This window comes from Manis javanica, chromosome 5 (assembly GCF_040802235.1).
Source record: "Manis javanica isolate MJ-LG chromosome 5, MJ_LKY, whole genome shotgun sequence".
NCBI lineage: Eukaryota > Metazoa > Chordata > Mammalia > Pholidota > Manidae > Manis > Manis javanica.
The window spans coordinates 153128941-153149696 of record NC_133160.1 but is presented as its reverse complement, the minus strand read 5'-3'; the positions used below and the strand labels follow the sequence as shown (position 1 = coordinate 153149696).

General features: G+C 42.7%; 1 protein-coding gene and 1 long non-coding RNA gene across 3 annotated transcripts in view; both read left to right on the top strand.

The window, feature by feature from the left end:
- The window catches only part of LOC140849648 (uncharacterized), a 58084-nt gene extending 40933 nt beyond the window's left edge, over positions 1 to 17151 (top strand). The window contains exon 7 of the long non-coding RNA XR_012131781.1: positions 16268 to 17151. This is a non-coding gene — a long non-coding RNA (uncharacterized lncRNA). The remainder of the gene's footprint in view (positions 1 to 16267) is intronic.
- Positions 17152 to 18177: 1026 nt separating this feature from the next.
- Positions 18178 to 20756, top strand: part of STIM2 (stromal interaction molecule 2) — a 192367-nt gene continuing 189788 nt past the window's right edge. For both annotated transcript variants that reach the window (XM_036994731.2, XM_036994730.2), the window contains exon 1: positions 18178 to 18824. In XM_036994731.2, coding sequence (XP_036850626.2) covers positions 18416 to 18824 — 409 coding nt within the window. In that variant the 5' untranslated portion in view covers positions 18178 to 18415. The remainder of the gene's footprint in view (positions 18825 to 20756) is intronic.

The following is a 20756-nucleotide window of genomic DNA, read 5'->3' as shown; positions in this document are numbered from 1 at the left end:
TGCAATTTCCCCCAGATCCTTTGAATCCATACCATGTCTGGGAAAAGCTTTTCTTCCTCCTCCTAACTTCCCTGATTCTGGTTTATGTTCTTTTCTTCTGACCAGCTTTGTGGCACCCTCCAGGGTCAAGCCACAAAACATGAACTGCATAATTTCAGTGATTCCACATACAGGTTCAATGTTCTGATACTTACATTTATAACTGCCATTGCACAATAGAAAGGTGAATGGTAAAACCCATGCCAATAATTCTACTTTTTTATTTGTATAGAACAACATTAAGTAGTAAATAAAAACCTCCACAACATGTTGAGAGACTGCAGAAGAAAGGAAAATACTTTTGTATTTTAGTACCTTAGTGTATTTACTAACTTAAATGGCACTTTTTCCCTGGTTTTTGAACAAGGAGGCCCACATTTACATTTTTCACCAGGCCCCACCTGTTGTGTGTCTCATCCTGCCCTGGCCCTCATTTGCTGATGGCTCCTGCCCCTTCATCTTCAGCTGGACCCCTCTCCTCCTCCTAGACCCACATTTCTCAGGGTGCACTGGGCCAGTCGACCTGGAGGTTCTGCCGGCACCTCAAAGTCAACATGTTCTCATCCGATCTCCTCCCCCACAACTCTGCCTTTCTCTTATCTTCCCTTTTTCTCTTAGTGAAATATCGTCCAGTCTCTCTCTTAACAGAGTAGGTGTTAAATTGCTAAATGAATGAATGACATCTCAGAAACATTTTCAATTCTCTCCTTTCTCAATTTCCCATATCCAGTTGGTTACCACGTTCTGTCATTCTGCCAAACATCCCATGTCCTCTCACATCTGCATGCCTACATACGGTACCTGCTGCTTGGAATACCTGTTCCATACCTGTTCAGAACCCAGATCATATACAGCCTCCTCCAGGAAGCCTCTTGGTCCTTCCCCTGGTAGACTTAGTCATTCTTTTTTCTGGGATCCAACAGCCTGCTTTACATCTATTATGCTGTATTGCAGTTATTCATTTGTATGTCTGTCTCCCCTACTGGACTGTGAGCAAATCAAAAACAGAATATATTTATTTATCTGTATGCTTTTATGTCTAGCATAGTATGTTGCAGACTTTCAGTAAATGATTAAATGATGCTGGAAAAATGTGGGTACCTGGAAAAACAGATTCTTCCAGAGGGTAAGCCTATTTTTTAGGTGTGCCTGAGCCTGGGGGAGGGAAAATGGAAGTAGATCCCATATAGAGTAGCTAGACTTTCATTTCAAGCACAGACTTTTCACAAAGAAGAAAAAGGTGACGAGAAAAGCAGGAAAAAACTATTTGCCACTGGCATAAATGTGTTATAATGGAAGTGAGCCAGTTATGAAAGAATTCCTTATTAAAATTTTTTTGGAAAGTGTTAACATGACACTTTCTATTTTTAAAAGTGTTTTGACCTACAAAGAGCTGTATATAACTAATGTGTACTTAGTGGGTTTGGAGAGACATATACACCTGTGAAACCATCACCACAAATTATGCCATAAACTTAACCATCACCTCTAAATTTTCTCCCACTCTCTTTATTATTATTATTATTGGGATGTCATAATAAGTACACTTAACATAAGCTCTACCTTCTTAGCAAAATTTTAAGGATGCAGAATAGTATTGTTAACCACAGGCTGTACACTGTACGGTAGAGCTCTAGGACTTACTCATCTCATATAACCCAAACGTCATATCCTTTGACACCTACCTTCCTGTCTCCCACATCCCCCAGCCCCTGGCAAGCGCCACTCTCTACTCTCTGCCTCTAAGAATTTTACTATTTTATACTCATCATAGACATGGTATCATGACACTTTTTAAAGGTTCATGTTTATTTAATTAAAGTCTACTCAGAGAAAATATAACAGAGCCATGTCCAAGTAAATTCTCACCAGAATTTTAGTCATACCATATAGTTGATTAAAACTCCTCTTTATTTACTATGTATTTTTCCCAGTATCTTACAAATAACCCACCCTACATCCAGGTATCCGATGTTGGGATTAAATATCACAAGGAATTAGAGAAGGAGGGTGGGTGTGGTGCTAAAGCACTCTTGGTGAAAATACTGTGATAAAATGTTGTGCTAACACCAGAGGGCATTAATAACATATACTACATTTTTATCAACATTAACTATAAAATTTGGGATAAAGTCTATTGTTAGCTCAAACTTTGAACTTATTAACAGAAGAGCTGGAGTTCTTATAGGGTAAAAACAGAATCCTAAAATATTAACTACTGTCAGGACAGGTAGGATCTACAAGTTTCTTAATAATGCAGCAGGTTATTTTAGGTAGCAGTACATTCCTTTCATCTAAGAAGTGAGGCTTTCTACCTCTTCTTGGGCAGAGTTACAAATATTAATGTCTTCTGAGCAGGAGGCTTGGTAAAACAGAGAATTCGCTAACGATTCTTAAATTAAATCTATATAGCTTGATCCCACTCTTTCAGAAATGTCTAGATCAAATCACTGGGGATGTTTTTTTCAAAACACCAGTACTTAAGCCTCATTCCAGACCCACTAGATTATAGAGTTTTTGGAGGAAGGGATGAGGAAGTAGCATTATTAACAAGTCTCCATACTGTCTGAAATTATCATTAGGCACTCCAGATTTTAAGAAAACACAATTTCCAACAAAAGCGTAAGAATTTTTGATTGTCAAATACAGTAGCTTTTCATTTCTCTTATATAATACTGGGAAAATGAGGACTTCCAGCCAAGTGAGTTTTCCAGAGGAATTTAATTCCAGTTTACCACCCCAAGTGCCGGAACTTTTAAATGTTTTAAACATTTTAATGAAATCCTGTAAACTGTATTATATAAGGCACCATCTTCTCATACAGAATATATTGCATAAACCAGGCATTGTCATTAGTGACTCAGGATTATTACAAATATCTGTTAATGTATGAATAGCTAAAAAAGTTATGAAGTCTATAAAACTGTCTCATCCTACACTAAATGCTCTAGCCAGCTGTTTTTATGGTTCTACAGTTGCTTTTTGTGTTTCGTTTATATAATTTTCCTCTTTTTCTCCCTTGCTGTCAGGTAATGTTAATTAATGGTACCATTACTTTTTCTCTTTTCCGCTATTATCTTTAATAGGCTCTGGGAAAGAATGAGGAACTCTATGAGGAAAGTTTTGTGTGGGTGCAAGGATCAGTTGGGATGCTTTCAGGTGTAATAAAAAGCCACAACTCAGATCGGCTTAAACAATGAGGGAATTCATTATTTCATAATATAAGAATCCTTGTCTTACATAGTTGAAATCAAATTGTATATACAAGTTTCATCCTGCTTTTATCATTTATTATATCAAACCATTTCTTACATCATTAAAATCCTTTATACTCTTGCACATAATACTTCACCATATTAATTAATTCAAAAATATTTGTTGAGTGTTTTCTATGTGCCAAGCACAGGCAGGTGGTGGAGATGGAATGGAGAGCAAGAGCAGACATGGTTCCTGGTGTTTGGGAGCCTTCAGTTTAATAGGGGTGTGCTGTTATTTATTTGGCCATTATTTTGTTTCCAAAGAATTGTTTTGCAATTTTAAATAACATTCTGATTAACATTTTGTTTAAATTTCAGTTTAATTGCCCAAGAGTAATTTCTAAAAGTAAAATTACTGGGTCATCTTAAGACTCATATATACATATATATTTCTGAGTTTTTTGTTGTGATAAAATATTTATAAATAAAATTTACTACTGTAACCATTTCATTAGAAGACATCAACAGTGTTGTGCAACCATCACTACTAACCATCTCCACGGCTTTTCATCTTCTCAAATGGAAACTCTACCCATGAAACCATAGCATCCCACTTCCTCATCCCCAGACTGTGGTAACTACCATTCTACTTTCTTTTTCTATGAATTTGACTAATCTAGGTACCTCATATAAGTAGCATCATACAATATTTGTCCTTTTGTGTCTGGCTTATTTCACTCAACATAATGTTTTCAAGGTTTAATTGTGTGGTAGCACGTATCAAATTTTTTTAAGGCTGAATAATATCCTTTTGTATATTCATACCTCATTTTGTTTATCCCTTCACCTATTAACAGACATTTGGATTGTTTCCACCTTTTGGCTGTTGTGAATATCTTATTCTATTTTTAAATTGATTTCTAAAATGGACTGTACCTGATTAAGTCTACTGACAGTATGTAAGTAATTCATTTTCAGTTTAGTTGCCATAGTTATATTTTTAAACAATTAATGGGAAAAAATCTTGGCATTGTTTTAACTGGTATTCATTTATTAGTCAAGTAGACAATTTTTCAACAGTTTATGTTTCTGCTTTTGTGAAATGTCTGTTCATATTTTCTCCCTTTTGTGTATCAGAATCTTGAGATTTTTCTTTTTGTAAGAATTTTTAAAATATGAGATAATTTCCCCTTTGGCAAATTCACTGCACATATTTTTCCTAGTTTATTTTAGCCTTTTCATTTTGGTTAGGAGTCTTTTTGGATCTAAAGAATATTTTGCATTTTAATGGAGTCAGATTTATCAGTTAGTACAGTTGTAAATTATGTAATTTATTTTAGGCTCTCCTTCTCATTAAGAGCATATTTCTTCCCTGATTTTTTGCATTCAACTCTTGATCCATCTAGAGTTGGAAAATACAGTGTAAGATGATCAACATTTATTTATTTTTTCTAAATAGCTAAGACATTTCTGTGGACACTTTTTATTTCTAGTCTTACTGCACCTTTCTGCTGCATTTGACACTGCTGACCACTTCTTTTCAAAGCATGTCTCCCTTTTTGTTGCTCACTCTCTCCCTCTATATCCTTGTGACTGGATTTCAGACTCTTTCTCTGAACCACTTTCTCTACCTGTTCTTAAGGTTGATTTCAACTCTGCTCATGTTGTAAATTCTTCCTGAGTAATCTACCCCTTAGATCCTTATGTGAATGACCCCTTCTCCCCCTTTTTAAATCTTTGGCAGAAGCTCCTACCTGGGTTCCAGATCTATGTGCTCAATAGTTGATTCATTCAATATTCAACAAATATAAATTAGACATGTATTCTACCAGGTGCTTTTCTAGTCTCAGGGGATAAAATTTACCTACTCTAATGGAACTTAGATACTTGTGGGTAAGGCAGACAATATTGTTAAGTACATGCAATTTGTAGTATTTTGGATGTAAAAAGGGCGATGAAGAAAACTAATGTAGGCAAGGAAGTTAAAAAGTGTGTGTGGGTGGGTGTGGGGGTTGCTGTTTTAAGTTGAGTGGTTGGGGAAAGCCCCACTGAGAGGGGAACATTTATGCAAAGAGCTGAAGGAGATAGATGAGTGATCAAATACTGTGGATATCTACTGGGAGAACATTCCAGGCAGAAGGAAAAGCAAATGGATAAGCCTTGAGGCTACAGTGTACCTGGTTTGTTCCAGGAGTAGTGAGGAGACTGAATGGCTGCAGCAGATTGAATGAGGAGGAGAGCAAAAGGAAATGAATTTTCTTTTGAAAGCAAGAGATGTAATTGGGGCCAGGCCACACAGGGTCCTGTCAGCCATTTTATTGCTCGTGGTCTAAGAAAGATGGGCTGTTTGAGGGTTTTAAGGAGAGAAGTAACATGATCTCTGGAAGATGTGTTGATAATAGACTGGGATGGCACGGAAAAAAACAGGGAAACCAGTTAAGAGGCGATTGCAATAGCCAGGCAAGAGTTGGTGGCTTCTTGGACCAGAGTGGCAGCTCTAGAGGTGGTGAGAAATGGTCATGTTTTTCTATTTCGAAGGTGGAGTGGATAGGATATGCTGAGTGATTAGATCTAGGAATGTGAGGAAGGATCTCTGAGATGGGGACTGTTGAGAGAAGCAGGTTTTGGAGAGAATATCAGGAGCATGGTTTTTCAGCATAAATCTGAGATGTGAATTAGATATTCAATGTCACTATGACTCTAGAGTGCAGGTGATAGTTCTAAGCTGGAGAAGTGGACTACACACTAAGCTCTGGGAACTCTGTCGTATATTGAAATGCTTGCTGTATTTTTGCACCTGCATGCACCAAAGGCAATTCTAACCATATCTCAAAATCAACCTCTCTTCTTATATTCTTCAGTTCTATGTATACAGCTACTATTTTGATAGAACAGAAGAATAAAAACTAAGAGGAAAGAGTAAGCTATAGGTTTAATTTCCCACATGTTTAAAATCTCAGCAAATTTTACTTTAAGCTTCTTAGCAGCCAAAGAATGAATATTACTTAGAAGCCTTGTTGCCATTATTTCTTCTTTATTTTGCTTTTTAATAAGCCAGTAGCTTTTCCAAGGATTCTTTCCCACCCATTTTTGCTCCTGTGGGTATACATTACTATGGCTTTCTACTATCTGTCTTACCACAGATTTTTAAAATTGTAATATGATTTACTCAGAACTTTCCAAGTGGTTCAATATTAAAATGCGCGCACACACACACACACACACACACACACACACACACACACACACACACACACACACACACACAGAGTTTGAGGCCTCAGAAAGCCAAGATCTGTTATTTAATTACTTACATGCTAATACTGAACAAATATGGTTGTTCTCCAGAGTCCATATTTACTCTTCTATAAGAAAGTTTTTACTTTATCTATTTAAAAAATGGTCAGATGATATGATATTACTTCTGATTAGAATATCTTCCCCTTCTTCGTTGTGTAGTTAGCCTTTAATGAGGTAACAGCTTCTTGTCCTTCAAAGCCATCTCAATTTGTCTCTCTTAAGTCTTGCCCAGTGCTCCAGGAAGACTGTGGTTATGTAGCATTCTACTTTTACTTGTATCAAGATTTTTCTGTAAATCTACAAACCATAAATACTAAATAACTTTCCAGGTTTTAGGATCATCCAACACTTATATCTGCATCTGAGAGCATCATTTTCATTATTTTTATCGCTAGCTCATGTCTTGTATCATGTTAATGGCAGGTTCTTTCAGGGATTGTACTTACATCACTATTAGTCAAACCATATTTTTTGTTACTCTACAATTTGATTACTTACTATATGCTAGGACTGTCTTAGATTCTCTATTTATCTCACTTAAGCTTCCAGACAGTCTTGAAATGTAGGTTTATTATTTTACATAGGCATTGTGATGAGTTGAATTGTGTTCCCCCATGAATTCATATGTAGAAGTCTTAGCCCCTAGCACCTCAAAATGTGTCCTTATTTGGAGATAAGGTCTTTACAGAAGTAATCAAGTCGAAATGATGTCATTAGGATGTGCTTTAATCTGAGATGACTGGTGTCCTTATGAAATGAAGGAATTTGGAGATAGACATGTATAGAGGGAAGACAATGTGAAGAGACATAGGGGGAAGATGTCTTTCCAGAAGGCAAGGAGAGAGAACTGGAACAGATTCTCCACAGCCCTCAGAGGGAACCAATCCCGCCAATTCCCTGATCTTGGACTTCTAGCCTCCAGAATTCTGTAACAGTAAGTATTTTTTGTTTAAGCCATTCAGTCTGTGTTACTTTGTTATGGCAGCCCTAGCAAACTAACATAGGCATATCATTTGCTTTTTCAATGGTAAACAGTATAGATGGATGCCAGGGTTAACTGGATGCAAAGACTTTTCCTTTTATTATGAAATATATTTGACATCTCAAGCTTTGGGTGAGGGGCATAAAGGTTGTAAATGTAAGCTACTGAATTTCCCTTAATAAACTTACTTTGGATCATTTGATCATTAATTTAACTAAACCTCCTTTGCTGTTATTTAAATATGTATTCTATACTACTTCTGTGGGTAGTGAAGTCTATAAATTTGTTCTTGCTGCACAATTTTTTTTCTTTTATATGTACCTGTTTAGTGTATGAACAATACAGGAAGGGTACATTGGGGAACATGAGAACAATCTCATGGCTCTAAATGCATTCTGTATGCTGATGACTCCTAAATTTAAGTCCCAGACCAGACATGCCAGGTCTGTATATGCCACCGCTCACGGATACTTCCACCCAGATGCCTGATAGCATCTCAAACTATCCAAAACTGGGTTTCTAATCTTCTACCATCAGGCCCCTGATCTACTCAGTCTCTCCCATCTTCGTTGATGGCAATTCCATTCTTCTAGTTGCTTCAGGCACAAATTTCAGTGTTATCCCTGACTTTGCTCTTTCACACATTATATTCCTTTGGCCTATAAAGCCTCTTGATTCTACCTACAAAATTTGCCAAGAATTCCACCACTTGTTACTATAACTTCTGACACTTTTCTGGCCCAAACTGCCATCATCTTGTTATTGCAGGAGCCTCCTAACTCTTGTCCCTGTTCCTTCTATGAAGCAACTAAAGCGATCCTATAAAAACATATGTGAGATCACATCATGCTCCTCAAGACCTTTCAAGGTTTTCCTTCCTTTTCAACTCATTCAGAGGCAAAAACTAAAGTTCTTACTTTGACCTGTAAGACCCTCCATTTTCTGGCCTCTATTGCATTTCTTACATCTAATACTCACTTCTTCAGTCTGCTCTAGCCAGGTTTACCTTCTTGCCACTCCTCGAACAAGCCACACACACTATTTCCCGCAGACCTTTCTGCTTACTAAGATCCTCTCTCCCCAGATACCTTTATGTCACAATTATCTCACTTTGTTCAAGTCGTCACCCAAAAGTTACCTCCCTCCTTGCCTTTTTTCCCCCTGTGGTACTTACCAGTATCTAAAAAATGACATATTTTACTTATTTATCTCACATATTATCAGCTTCCCCAATTAGAATATAATTCCGTAAGATGTGTTTTCTCTTTTTTATTGCTGTGTAGTAAGAGCCCCAATACACTTGTCCAAATGGCACTAATTTGTCCCAGTTAGAGAGACAACTTTAGATTCTCCTCTTCTGCATTCTGGATTTGCTTTAATGCTATGAGAATGTGCTTCTCCATAATCTGAAACTCCATGCTTCCAGGTTCTCTGTTTTATTTCCTTTCCATGTCAGTAGGCTTCTCCCCAAACTCTGCTTTAATTATTCCACTCCCCCATTGCAAACACATCCTGGAGTGCCTTTGTGTAAATATGAAAATATTCAGACAAATATGCCTAATTTTACCAGCTCCTGGCAGTTGCATTATGTGAAGTATGAGACTCATCAACTCTCTTGTATTAATTTTTTGAGGCAAGAACTTCCTGAAACAGTTTTCTTAGAATGATTTAACCACACCAGAGGTTGTAAAATCAGCATCTGAGGTGACAGATATTATTAAATAACAAAGCATGAATAAATCAATAAAATAAGTATCTACCATTCTGTTACTGTTGTGTGGCTGGGACCTCCTTGCATCCTGGACACAGGAATTATCTTATTCATCTTTGATCATAGAACCTAATATAGTACCATACCACTAAAATACATATAATATTTGAAGGCACAAAGGCTTTTCAGTTCACAGTGTCTTTTATGACTTGGTCCTCCCATGTCTCCATTATTGTTATGTTTATATGCTTCCCTGGATTTGGTTGGCCATATTTTCTGTTTGATGCTAGTATTACCATGTAGGACCATTATTTCATTTCAACAGTGTCCTTGCTGTTAGGAGGGATGTTTCAGTCTTCATCAGAGGGAGGCTTGTGAAACTCTGTGGCAACCTAAGCTCTGTGAGTAGTAGTGGACAAGATGTTGTGGGACTGTTTCCTCCAGGTCTCTCACATTGCTTTGGAGCATGACTTATTAACACCTCATTTAGTGCCTTGAATCCTGGGCTGTATTTCTGGTAGACACTGCTGGAAGCTGCAGGCCATAGGTGGACAGCTGAGGGGTGCTATTAGCTCCTGCTTACTTTCTGGCTCAGCTAGTGCATGAAGACCAGTGCTGTTGAGGGATCTGGCTTCCCTGTCAGCTGCCTGCAGAGGCAAGAAGCATGATTCAAAAGTATGGGGGAGTTCAAGTCTCCTGCCTTTGACTAATGGGAGCCAGTAACTCCATTGTTCTCCTTTCTTCTGTTGCAAGACCCTTTGGTCCTCCAGGTCTTCTGTGGAGACATTATGTGAGACTGAGTAGCCAGTACTTTTCCTGGCTTAGCTGTGGCCAGCTGAATAGTTCATCTCCCTGATTTTTTTCTATTTCCTTTCTCTGCCTCATTTCTCTTTTTCCCTCAGTCTTGCTTCCTTGGGGTTATACTGTCTAAGGAATTGTTATGTAAGCTTTTACCTCAGGTGTTGGCAGCCGCGCTCAGAAAATAGTGCCCAATGCAGGGCAGCCAGAAGGCCCTGAACTTCCTAATGACAAATCATCCCACACCACTAAACTACATGCTAATTGCGCCTTGGCATAAGGACCAATGAGACCCACCAAATGGTTATGCTAATAAGGCATATGGAGCCGCACCAACCAGGTCAGAGCATGAGAACTATATAAGCAAGCCTCTCCTTCCCCTCTGGGTCCTGCCCAACTCATTTGTTTCACAAAGAGCTGAAGAATAAAGCTTTCTGCAGAAGAATCCTGCTGTTGTTGCGTGCTGTTCTTGCCGGCGAGGACGGGGCGCGCGACAAGTGGTGCCGAAACCCGGGAACCAGAACATCACCGGCACAGGGAGGACCCTTCAGACATCTGGAGAGGATTCAGAACTGCAGGTCAGAAGAAAGCCCGGAGGGGTAAGTTCCAAGAGGCCCCTGCTTTTTAGGATGATGGTTGATGGTTCTCTGTAAATAAGGAGGCACCATGGGGAATGCACCGTCATTAGTCACGGCGCTGCAGACAGCTCTCAAAGAGCGAAACTTGAAGGTCTCCAGTAAAGTCTTAGGATCTTTTGTGAAGGAGATAGACCGTGTGGCCCCCTGGTTCATTTGTTCAGGGTCCCTCTCAATCCCGAGCTGGGACAAACTGGGGAAAGATCTTGATAGAGAGGAGGAGGAGGGTAGCCTGAGGGGAGGCACCAGGCCCCTCTGGAAACTGATTAGAGCTTGTCTGCAAGATGAGAGATGTGAAAAAGTAATAAAAGAAGGTCAGAGAGCATTGACAGATATCCAAGAGAGCATGTCAGAAACGGAACGGGAAACAGAGAGCGCGCGCGGCCGAAAAAAGGCCACAAAAACGAAGGTAAAGAAACCTCAGAGTGAGGGAGAAAGCCCACCTAGGGCAAAAGCGAAAGAGCCCCGAGAAGCGAGTGACGATCGCCTCGGAGAAAATAGTAAATACCCCTGGAAAGAGTTGAGGGACCTCCAACTCTCCAATAGGGAATCTGAGGAGGAATTAACGTCCGCAGAGGAAGGGGAAGAAAATAAAACCGCAGAGTGCAGAAGTAAGGGAACCAGCAAAGTTGAAAAGCGGACCAAGGAAAAAATGAAAGCAGGGTGTCCCCCGACGCCCGTTGCCCCGCCACCTTACGTGAGTGGCGCACTCTCCTTTTGCCACCCAGATACTCTTCAGGCAATTAGACAAATGTTTCCTGTATTTGAGGATAACGGTGTACGCTCTCACCAACCCCTGAGTCATAAACAAGTTAAAGACTTAGCGGAATCCGTTCGAGCGTATGGGGTCAGTGCCAACTATACCATAGCACAAGTTGAGAGATTAACAGAGACAGCCATGACACCCGCAGACTGGCAATATGTAACTAAGGCATGCCTTTCTAGTATGGGGCAATACATAGAATGGAAGGCATTGTGGCATGATATCAGCATGACCCAGGCACGCGCAAACGCGGCCGAAGGACAGCCTGCGTGGTCATATGATATGCTGACGGGCCAAGGACAGTGGGTAGCTGACCAGACCGCCTTCCCCTTACAGGTATACGCACAAATAAACACGTGCGCCGCCAAGGCATGGAAAGCCCTCACCAACAAAGGAGAAGTATCAGGCAATTTGACAAAAATTATTCAGGGGCTGAGCGAGCCATTTTCTGACTTTGTCGCTCGTATGATGGAGGCCGCAGGCAGAATATTTGGAGATCAGGAACAAGCAATGCCCCTAGTGGAGCAATTAGTATTTGAACAATGTACCAAGGAATGCAGACAGGCGATAACACCCTGGAAACAAAAAGGGATACATGCCTGGTTGAAAGCCTGTAGAGAAATAGGAGGGCCACTCACCAATGCGGGCCTAGCCGCGGCCATATTACAGAGCCACAAACAAGCCAGGATCACTAACAGAAGTATTAAATGCTTTCACTAATCTGTCACGAGGCCTGTCCCAGTATCTTTCAGGAAACTGGTCCCAAGACTTCGATGGGACACTAGAAGAGCTGCGGCGAGAAATTATCCACATCAACTCCACCCGTCTAGATATCTCCGTAGCGGAAGGACTCTCTTCCTGGTTCCTCAGAGCTCTCTCCCACGTCAAGGAGTGGGCGGGCATGGCTGGGATGGGCGTGTTCATGCTTGGAGGTCTCATGCTCCTACTCTGGTTGTTATGCAGACTCCGCAGCCAACATAAGCAGGACAAGGTGATCCTTGCTCAAGCCCTAATGGCGATAGACGTTGGCGCCTCTCCCCAAGTGTGGCTCAACATGCTTAAGAAGGAAGCTCGGCTTTAGCTTGAGGTAGCTCTTGCACCCTGAGCCCATGTGGCACTGCACCAGGCCCGAGTACCTCAATGCTTAATCACAGCTTTCTTTAAGAAGCTCATGGTGCAAGAGGGTTGAGAAAAAGGGTCCAAACCCTTTGTACCAAGCGGTCCCAACGCCAGCCAGAGGATGCGAGGCAAAGCACTGCAAGAGGTCTTGGACCCCTCTGAGAGGCATGCCTGACTGCATAGGGGTAGATGCCCAGAACCCCTCTCCAAAAAGGGGGCATCAGGAAGTATGATGGAGGTCAGGCCTCTGTCTCCGCCTCTGCTGGCAAGTTCCACCTTGAGCTTCTGTTAGACAAAAAAGGGGGAGATGTTGGCAGCCGCGCTCAGAAAATAGTGCCCAATGCAGGGCAGCCAGAAGGCCCCGAACTTCCTAATGACAAATCATCCCACACCACTAAACTACATGCTAATTGCGCCTTGGCATAAGGACCAATGAGACCCACCAAATGGTTATGCTAATAAGGCATATGGAGCCGCACCAACCAGGTCAGAGCATGAGAACTATATAAGCAAGCCTCTCCTTCCCCTCTGGGTCCTGCCCAACTCATTTGTTTCACAAAGAGCTGAAGAATAAAGCTTTCTGCAGAAGAATCCTGCTGTTGTTGCGTGCTGTTCTTGCCGGCGAGGACGGGGCGCGCGACACTCAGGTCCTGTTTTCTTGGGAACCTGGATTAAAATATTATCATTGTCCCCTCAGGTATGCGCTCTGTGAAGATTTTTATATGGCTACTGTTGTTGTATGTGCTCTTTCTTTCCACTTTCCTCTTTTGCACAATTTAAATGAAAACAAGCTCTTGTCCTTAACCCCCTTATGGGTTTAGATAAGTATCTATAACAACAGCTGACTATGCACCAGGCATCTTTACAATCACTTCTACCTCACAACAACACTGTCTGTCTATGAACCACTATTATTACATTTTTACAGAAGGGGAAACAGGTTAAGATGTTTGGTAACTTCATGAAAGTCATACAGGTAGTAAATGGCTATGTGAACTCCAGCATCCATATTCTCAGAGACATCATATCTCACTAAGCCTCCAGTAAGGATCCCGGCTTCCCTGGAACCAAGATGAAGGAGCTCCTCTCCTAATGAAGTGTTTAGATTCCAAATGGCTCTACTTATGGCCATATTTTTATTCATTCAAACTTAACAAGAAGGGGTTTAAATTTGAATTCCCCCATTTTTGGGATGAATTTTCTAGAGAAGTAGAGGGAGGTGGGAAACCCTTTGAAATTTAAAACAGGTATACTTTTCTCCTCCTTGCTCATGTATATTCTATGTAATCTTTTTCTAAAAATAGACGTTTTATATACTTTCAAACTGAGGGTAGGTAATTCCCTCCTAAATAACCTTTTCCAGTGTTGTAAGGAACCCCTTAGCAACTTTGTGCTTCATAACTCAAAGATGTTATGAACTTTTGATGCTTTGGACCCATGGAACCACACTTTGCTCAAAGTGTATGTTTTACCGGCCTAAGCTTCTAGAAAGAACACTTGGTTATACGTGACCCAAGATTAGGTTAGTAAGCATTTGACTTAGAAGCTTACTCTCTTCCATCATACTCAAAAGTTCTCCATTCCATCAATCACTTTTCCAGTCTCTTGCTGTCAAGAGCATGGATGTATCATGTTTTACCTGTTGCATAATTTGCCTTTCGTCTTCAGAATGTCATCTTACTATCCAAGGATTCATCTGTGTGCAAATGAAGCAGTTCTCATTTTCTCATAATTTTCAATTGTGACTACATCTCCTTTTGTCTCCATTAAAATTCTACTTTTTGGACAGGAACGATGAGCATTTCTACTGCTTTAGCATTTATCTAATACTATGTGATCAATAATGTGCATGTATCACCTTCAATTAGGCATTAACATAGCAAACATCCTCTAATAATATAAATGACCCCACAAGCCCACTGGCTCCCTTGGCTTTGGTGGGCGAAAAGTTGACCTGCTTTTGCTCTGTTGGGTGGCTTTTTAAGAATTACGTTAATAAGTGAAAAATTCTTAAGAGTTGATTTCCTACAATGGTTGCAGGACACCTTTTAAAAGACTTCCTTCCTCCACTCAAGGAGAAAGATGACATGATGTTTACACATTCAATGAGTTGAGGAATATCCATGCCATATTGGCTTTAGGGAGAAAGAACCTTGCTAATGCTACTTCTATTGTGTCACTTTTAAAATGCTTTAATTCACTCAACAATTTGAAGACCGTATTTATACGCAGAGACTTCATTGTTCGAATCCTGGGGCCATCATATATACTTTGGAGATGTTTGCAAAGCTCTCGAGATCTCAATTCCCTTGCAAGCCGGCATGAGGAGTTCGTGGGAAAAAGTGGTCGGCATACAACAGGGCTTCTACCAAAGGGAGCACTCTTGTTTTTCTCCGAGGGTCTTAACGGTGACGGGCAAGTGAAACTGGCGGACTCCGCTAACTCCCGATATTCCAGGGGTACGGATTCGAAGCCGAGAACTCCTACTTGCAATCCGCTCTTTGGATTAAAGGGGAAAAGCTCGGTGGGCGAGGGAGGAGCAGACGGGTGCCCCTCTCGGTTAATCACGGACCAGAATTCTCTATTCCTCTACTTTCACCCGAGCTCGGGCTCCAAGCCCACCCAGAGCCGGCCGCACCCTTCCGCGTGGTGACGTCACCGCACAGCTGGCGGGAGCCTGGACGCACCGCCCCTGAAGGGAGAGCCGGAAGCCGGGAGAACCTTGCCCGCTGGGTCCCGGAACCTCGGGAGCCCAACAGCTCGCGCACCTGGGGAAAGGCGGCGGGAGTCAGCGGGCATGCGCGAGGCTGCTGGACGGCGCAGGCGCACTGCTGGTCTCGCGTTGACGCTGGTGTCGGGGGTTTCGTGGGCTGTCCTGGCTGCGAGGAAAAGGCGGGAGAAGGGGCAGGGGGCTGAACCTGACTTTTTGGGAAAGGCGGGTTTGCTTCTTGGATGAGGAAGGCCGGGTGGACGGATCTGCTGTGCGACCGTGCGGGGCGCGCCCCACGGAGTTGGGGCTTTGCCAGTAGATGAAATCAAACCATCACGAATGCAAAGTGCGATGCGATTATCCTAAACCAAGACCCGCCCAGAATACACGCCTAGAGCCTGGGGTCGGTTCTTCCTGAGAGTGACAGCGTACCTGTGTGCGGCACACCGCTCAAGGGCGACTTATTTCACTTTTCCTCTGCTCACCAACGCAGTGGGGGCGGACATTATTACACGGTACCCAGTTTGCATCGTCCTCAGTTTACCCCCTCGATACCGAGGACAGATTGATTTGTTTACAGGTCACACAGCTGAAAAGCGCTTGCAGTTGCCATTTCCACAAAGTTTGTCTGATACCAAGCTCAGCGCTTCTCATCAGACGTGTGAAGTCATGAATGGGTGAAAATGAGATAATATATACTTTCTGTAAATAAATGGCAAATCGTAAGGTTTGGACGTCAAGAGATATAAACTGGGGCTGTAGTAGGTAGGCTGCAAGGAAAAGGCGCTAAACGTAGACAGTGAATTGGATTTTGCAAGAGGAAAAGAGAAGAAAGCTTTTGGGAGATAAAGCAAGAAAGCGAAGATTTGGAGGTGGGACAGGAAGTGTGAGAAGGGAAGCAATTCCCTCACCTGGAACTTTGTGTTTATGTTTGGCTTGCAAATAAAAACATCTGTAATTCTAGAGATAGGTATACTTTTCAAAGCAATGGGCTTTCTCGTTTCTGCCCTTAGGTTCATGCTAAATGCACAGTGATGCTACACATCTGTTCAGCAAGAGGATGCTTTCTGGCCACTCATTTAACAGTTGGAAGCTTAGGTACCTGTGACAAATATATGGGATGCAGAATTTGTTTCTGGACTCTGGCCTGCGTGAGAAAGGTCTCTAAAGTGCTGGCGGGTTCTGTATCTCCCTATCTCCTTCGTGGCTCCAATAGTGAGAGGAATAAACAATCATAAACCCAAATCTAGTACCGTCTCAGTGCCAACATCCTCCCAATCTTTAGAAGAAAGAAAGAGAAAAAAGCCATGTCATCTTTGTTTAAAGAAGCTTGGCCCCAGTGATTTGTTATGTTTGTGTTTTTACACTGCTTTTATTGCTATAACAGCTTGCTCTACCCAATTTAGAAACTGATTAACTACTTACTACCTTGTATTAGCCTCTAATTGTTTAATGGGTGTAAATTTTATCTCATAAGCAAGATTGTGAGATTCCCCAGGCAGGGACTGTGTCTCTGTCTTATATCCCAGAGTAGTGACTCAATCGACTTTTTCAAGTGTCTGTAATTCCCCCACTAAATCCCCACTACTCAGTACCCTTTCTGGCACATACTAGACACCCAGTAAATATTGAATGAATGAAATGTTGCCTTCTGAAAATGGGAATCAAGCCTGTTATTTTCTTTAAAATTTCCTGGTCCTCTAGCATAATTATCTGCTTTTGGCAGACACTCAGCAAATGTGAAACTTGATTGCTGTTCCTTTCAGCAGGGGAAATACAATCTCCCCAGTGCCCTATAAAGAATTGCCACCTAAAATATCATGTCCCCAAGAAGTCAGTAAAGAAATAGCTGATGATAGATTGATTAGCCTCAAAGAAATTCTTGATTCTTTTTTGAATTGTGCATCTGCCCTTCCACAGTGAATGATATTCATGGTTATGTTGGCCAGGCTGCCTAAGAAAATCTTTGGAAGATTGTGTAATTGAGCATCTTGACTTGAGAAAACAAACAAATCAATAAAAAACAAATTAAAACCCTAAGCCAACTATAAAAAGCCCAATTCCAAACAAGATCTTTTTACTTAAGAACCCTATCTGCAAATTTTAAATAACTTCGTGCTCCTGGCAGAGAGGATGCATGTGCGTGTGTGTGTGTGCACGCGCGTGTGCTCCATTGCAAGAAGTTGAAGCCAACTGAGGTCTGAACCACAATTTTTCTGTCTACCTATTCAGCTGACATTTGGGGTGAGGGTAGCGAGGTGATGAGTTTAGGTAATGTTTGAACAAAGGAGAGTTGGGCCAGAGCAAATCCTTTTCAGTATTTACATTCGTTGGTGCTTAAGCCCGCCGTGTCTCGAATTTATTAGTTGTGGGACCTGGGGGCAAGTTACTGAACATTTCTGGGCCTTAGTTTCCTCATCTATAAAATGGGGATAACAAGACACCACCACCCAACTTGTAGAGTTACAATGTGTAAATTTGTAAAGCGTTTAGAAACAGTGCGAGGCACACTAGGCTATGCGTTAGAACCTGCACTTAAACCCATTGCCGACCTCTCGTAAACTACGCCTATATTGAAACTCTGGAAACGCCGCTGTTTCCGATTACGTTTTTCTGACTCCTGAGTTAATGCTGCCGTCTACACAGCTATAACTCTAGGATGTCCGTACTCTTCTCCCTATCCCCTTGATGTCCTTGCTGTCCCGCAATAACGGCCGGGGGTGAAGGGAACAGGGATATATGTTCGCCTTCCTCTCCGCTCCGTAATTTAGCAGCAACTCCAAAGCGTTAGAAACCGCCTCGCAGCACTTGAGTCCTCCCGGAAACGCCGCTGGGACGGGGCTATAGTGCCGCGCAGGCGCAGTACAGCAGCGCCGCGCCTGCGCCGTGGAGGTGCTGAAGGAGGCGGGGGACTGGTATGCGTGCAAGTGTGTGAGGGGAGGCGACCGGCAGAGCGTGGTACTACGACGGGCGCGGGCCGGAGAGGGCGGGGGGATGCGCCGCGGCGGCGGCGGTGCGGGCGCTGGGGCTGCTGTGTGGAGGCGGTAGAGCAGCGGATCCCGGTCTCGCCGCCGCAGTAGCGCGGGTGTCGCGCGCGGCCTGAAGACGCCGTACCTTTTTGCCCCTCACCTTTTTTTTTTTTTTAAAAATAACCGGAACCAATGAACGCAGCTGGGACCCGATCTCCAGAGGCCGCCGGAGCGGAGGGGACCAGGCTGGCGCCCGGCAGCAGCTCGCGTCTGAGGCGGCGGGGGCGGCCCGAAGACTCGCAGGCGGTGGCGGCAGCGCCTCGTGGAGCCGGCGAGTGGCCGGCGGCCGGAGCGCCGCTGCGCTTCCTCCCCGCTCCTCCTCCAGGCTCTCATCCCGGCGCGACGCCCGGCCTGGCCTCGGGGTGGTGGCGACGGCGGCGCTGGGCTGCGTTGCTGGTGTTTGGTCTGCTGGTGGCCGGCGCGGCGGGCGGATGCGAGCTAGTGCCCAGGCATCTCCGCGGGCGGCGGGTGTCGGGCTCTGCTGCGGCAACCGCGTCCTCTCCCGCCGCGGCGGCGGGCGAGATCCCGGCGCTCCTGACAGGTGAGGGCCCCGGGGTCGGCGGGCCGCTGCGGGACCCCTGTTTCAGGGAGGGTCCCGGGCCCCTTTCCGGTGCCCGCTATTCGTTGGTCGCGGCCACTGCGCGATGCGGTGCCGGGCGCCTGGGCGCCCGGCCGCCTGCGTCCTAGCCGCTTCTTGGTCGCGTACCCCTACACTCCGGACGCTTTACATCCCTCCGCGCCCTCCGGCCCCCGCCCTTGCCAGAGCCTCTGGCTGCATTCGGCTCCCTGTGCTTAAGTCAGGCTCCCGGTGTTCCACAACAAGCAATGCAGTGGTTTCTCTTTGGTGCTGCGAAAGAGCGAGCAGAGTCTGCAGGCTACTGGGCTGATTTTCTTTTGTTTTATTAAGCTGCTAGAAAAAATCAGCAGCAATGCGGTATTGAATCTGCCTGTTGTGCTGCTTTTGCAAAGGCAGCTGGCAGCGAGTCTCACAGGTTCAAAGCCCTGCTGAGCACACTGTCCCAGGGGAGACTGCTAGAGCGGATTCTTTGAGAGCCATAATATCTAGTGGTATTAGTCGTTCCGTATTAGTATCCGGAAACCTCTAAGCCTAGTTGTGTATTTTTGAGGGTGGGAGGAAGGCATTTTTGAAGGACTGAAAGTGTTTGCTTGTGGGAGCATCACTGGGTGACTGAAGGGTGCAGAAAGATCAGGTAACCAGAAATATACCTAAAATTTACCAAGTGCAAGATATCCAGGGCTTGTTCTGATAACACACAGAACTGTTGTCAGCACAGTTCTGATATACTGCATCAGCACCTTTTTAATATTGAATGTTCTCCAAATAATTGAAAACTTGCAAACATGTTTGGTAAGGTTAGGTAGGAAACTGAATCTTTGTAAAACCTTCCCGTATTGCCTACAATTGATATGTGTGGTTTATGTAATGATGTAATAATAAAGATCTTGAAATGATTTCTTCTGGAAAAGTGGTGGAGCTAAAGTAGTGCTTATTCCTTTGTCCTTTATTTTTAAAAGTAATCTGTAGGTTTTCTACATTAATTGCAAGACTAAAAGGAAAAAGTTCAGTGGAACAAGATGATCCATCATTAATTAAACCACAGTGATAGTCCAGCAGGCTTCTGAAAATTACTAACAGCTGCTCTGAGAAGTGCTCAAGAGCTAGATTCTTCAGGGCAAAACAGCTCTTTGGGGTCTATGACAGGATACTCTAGGGAGGAGGATAGTGGTAAACTTTGTAAAGCTCTTCGGAGGTTGTAGTGTATAAAACAAATGATCAGAATATTTATGTTGCTTTACATTGAAGCATGGAGCCCTTTTAAATGAAACTTGAAACATCATACCTATCACATAGGGTAATTTGGATGAAATCAGTTTTAGGAGCATAGTGTAGTTTGAGTGAGAGGATAGGTTGAACACATTAGTTTGAACACATTAGTTTTATGCTTCAGTAGCCTTATTCTCCAAATAGAAATGTGGTGAAGAATTGTGATTATTAGAAGAGTAGCAAGATAAAATGGTGATGTTAAGGTTTAATACCTCATGCAGAAAGGGAGAGAACAAATATTTTGGCATCTGGAAGTGTGGCTCTTGGATTCTTGAACAGAAAAGTTTGGTTAATAAATAATTGGCTAATGTTTTATCAGTGTGTGATTGGTAGAAGGGTATGTATGGAATTCAGAAGATTTTATATTAATTATTAATGGTATATTGTATACTGTTTAGATTATATCAAGAAAATTACTTAAGGGATTTTGTTTTAATAAGCTGTCTGTAATCCCTCCTTTTGAAGACTTAAATTTCTCAGTTACGGCATTGTGAAAAGGGAAAGGCAATTCTTAGAAGTCTCATACATTACATAAAATGAATTTGTGCTGTAGTGTTTTAAGATGAGTTTCCTAAAACAATTTATATTTAATATTCTTTCCCTTTGTTAGAATATTGATTTTTAACA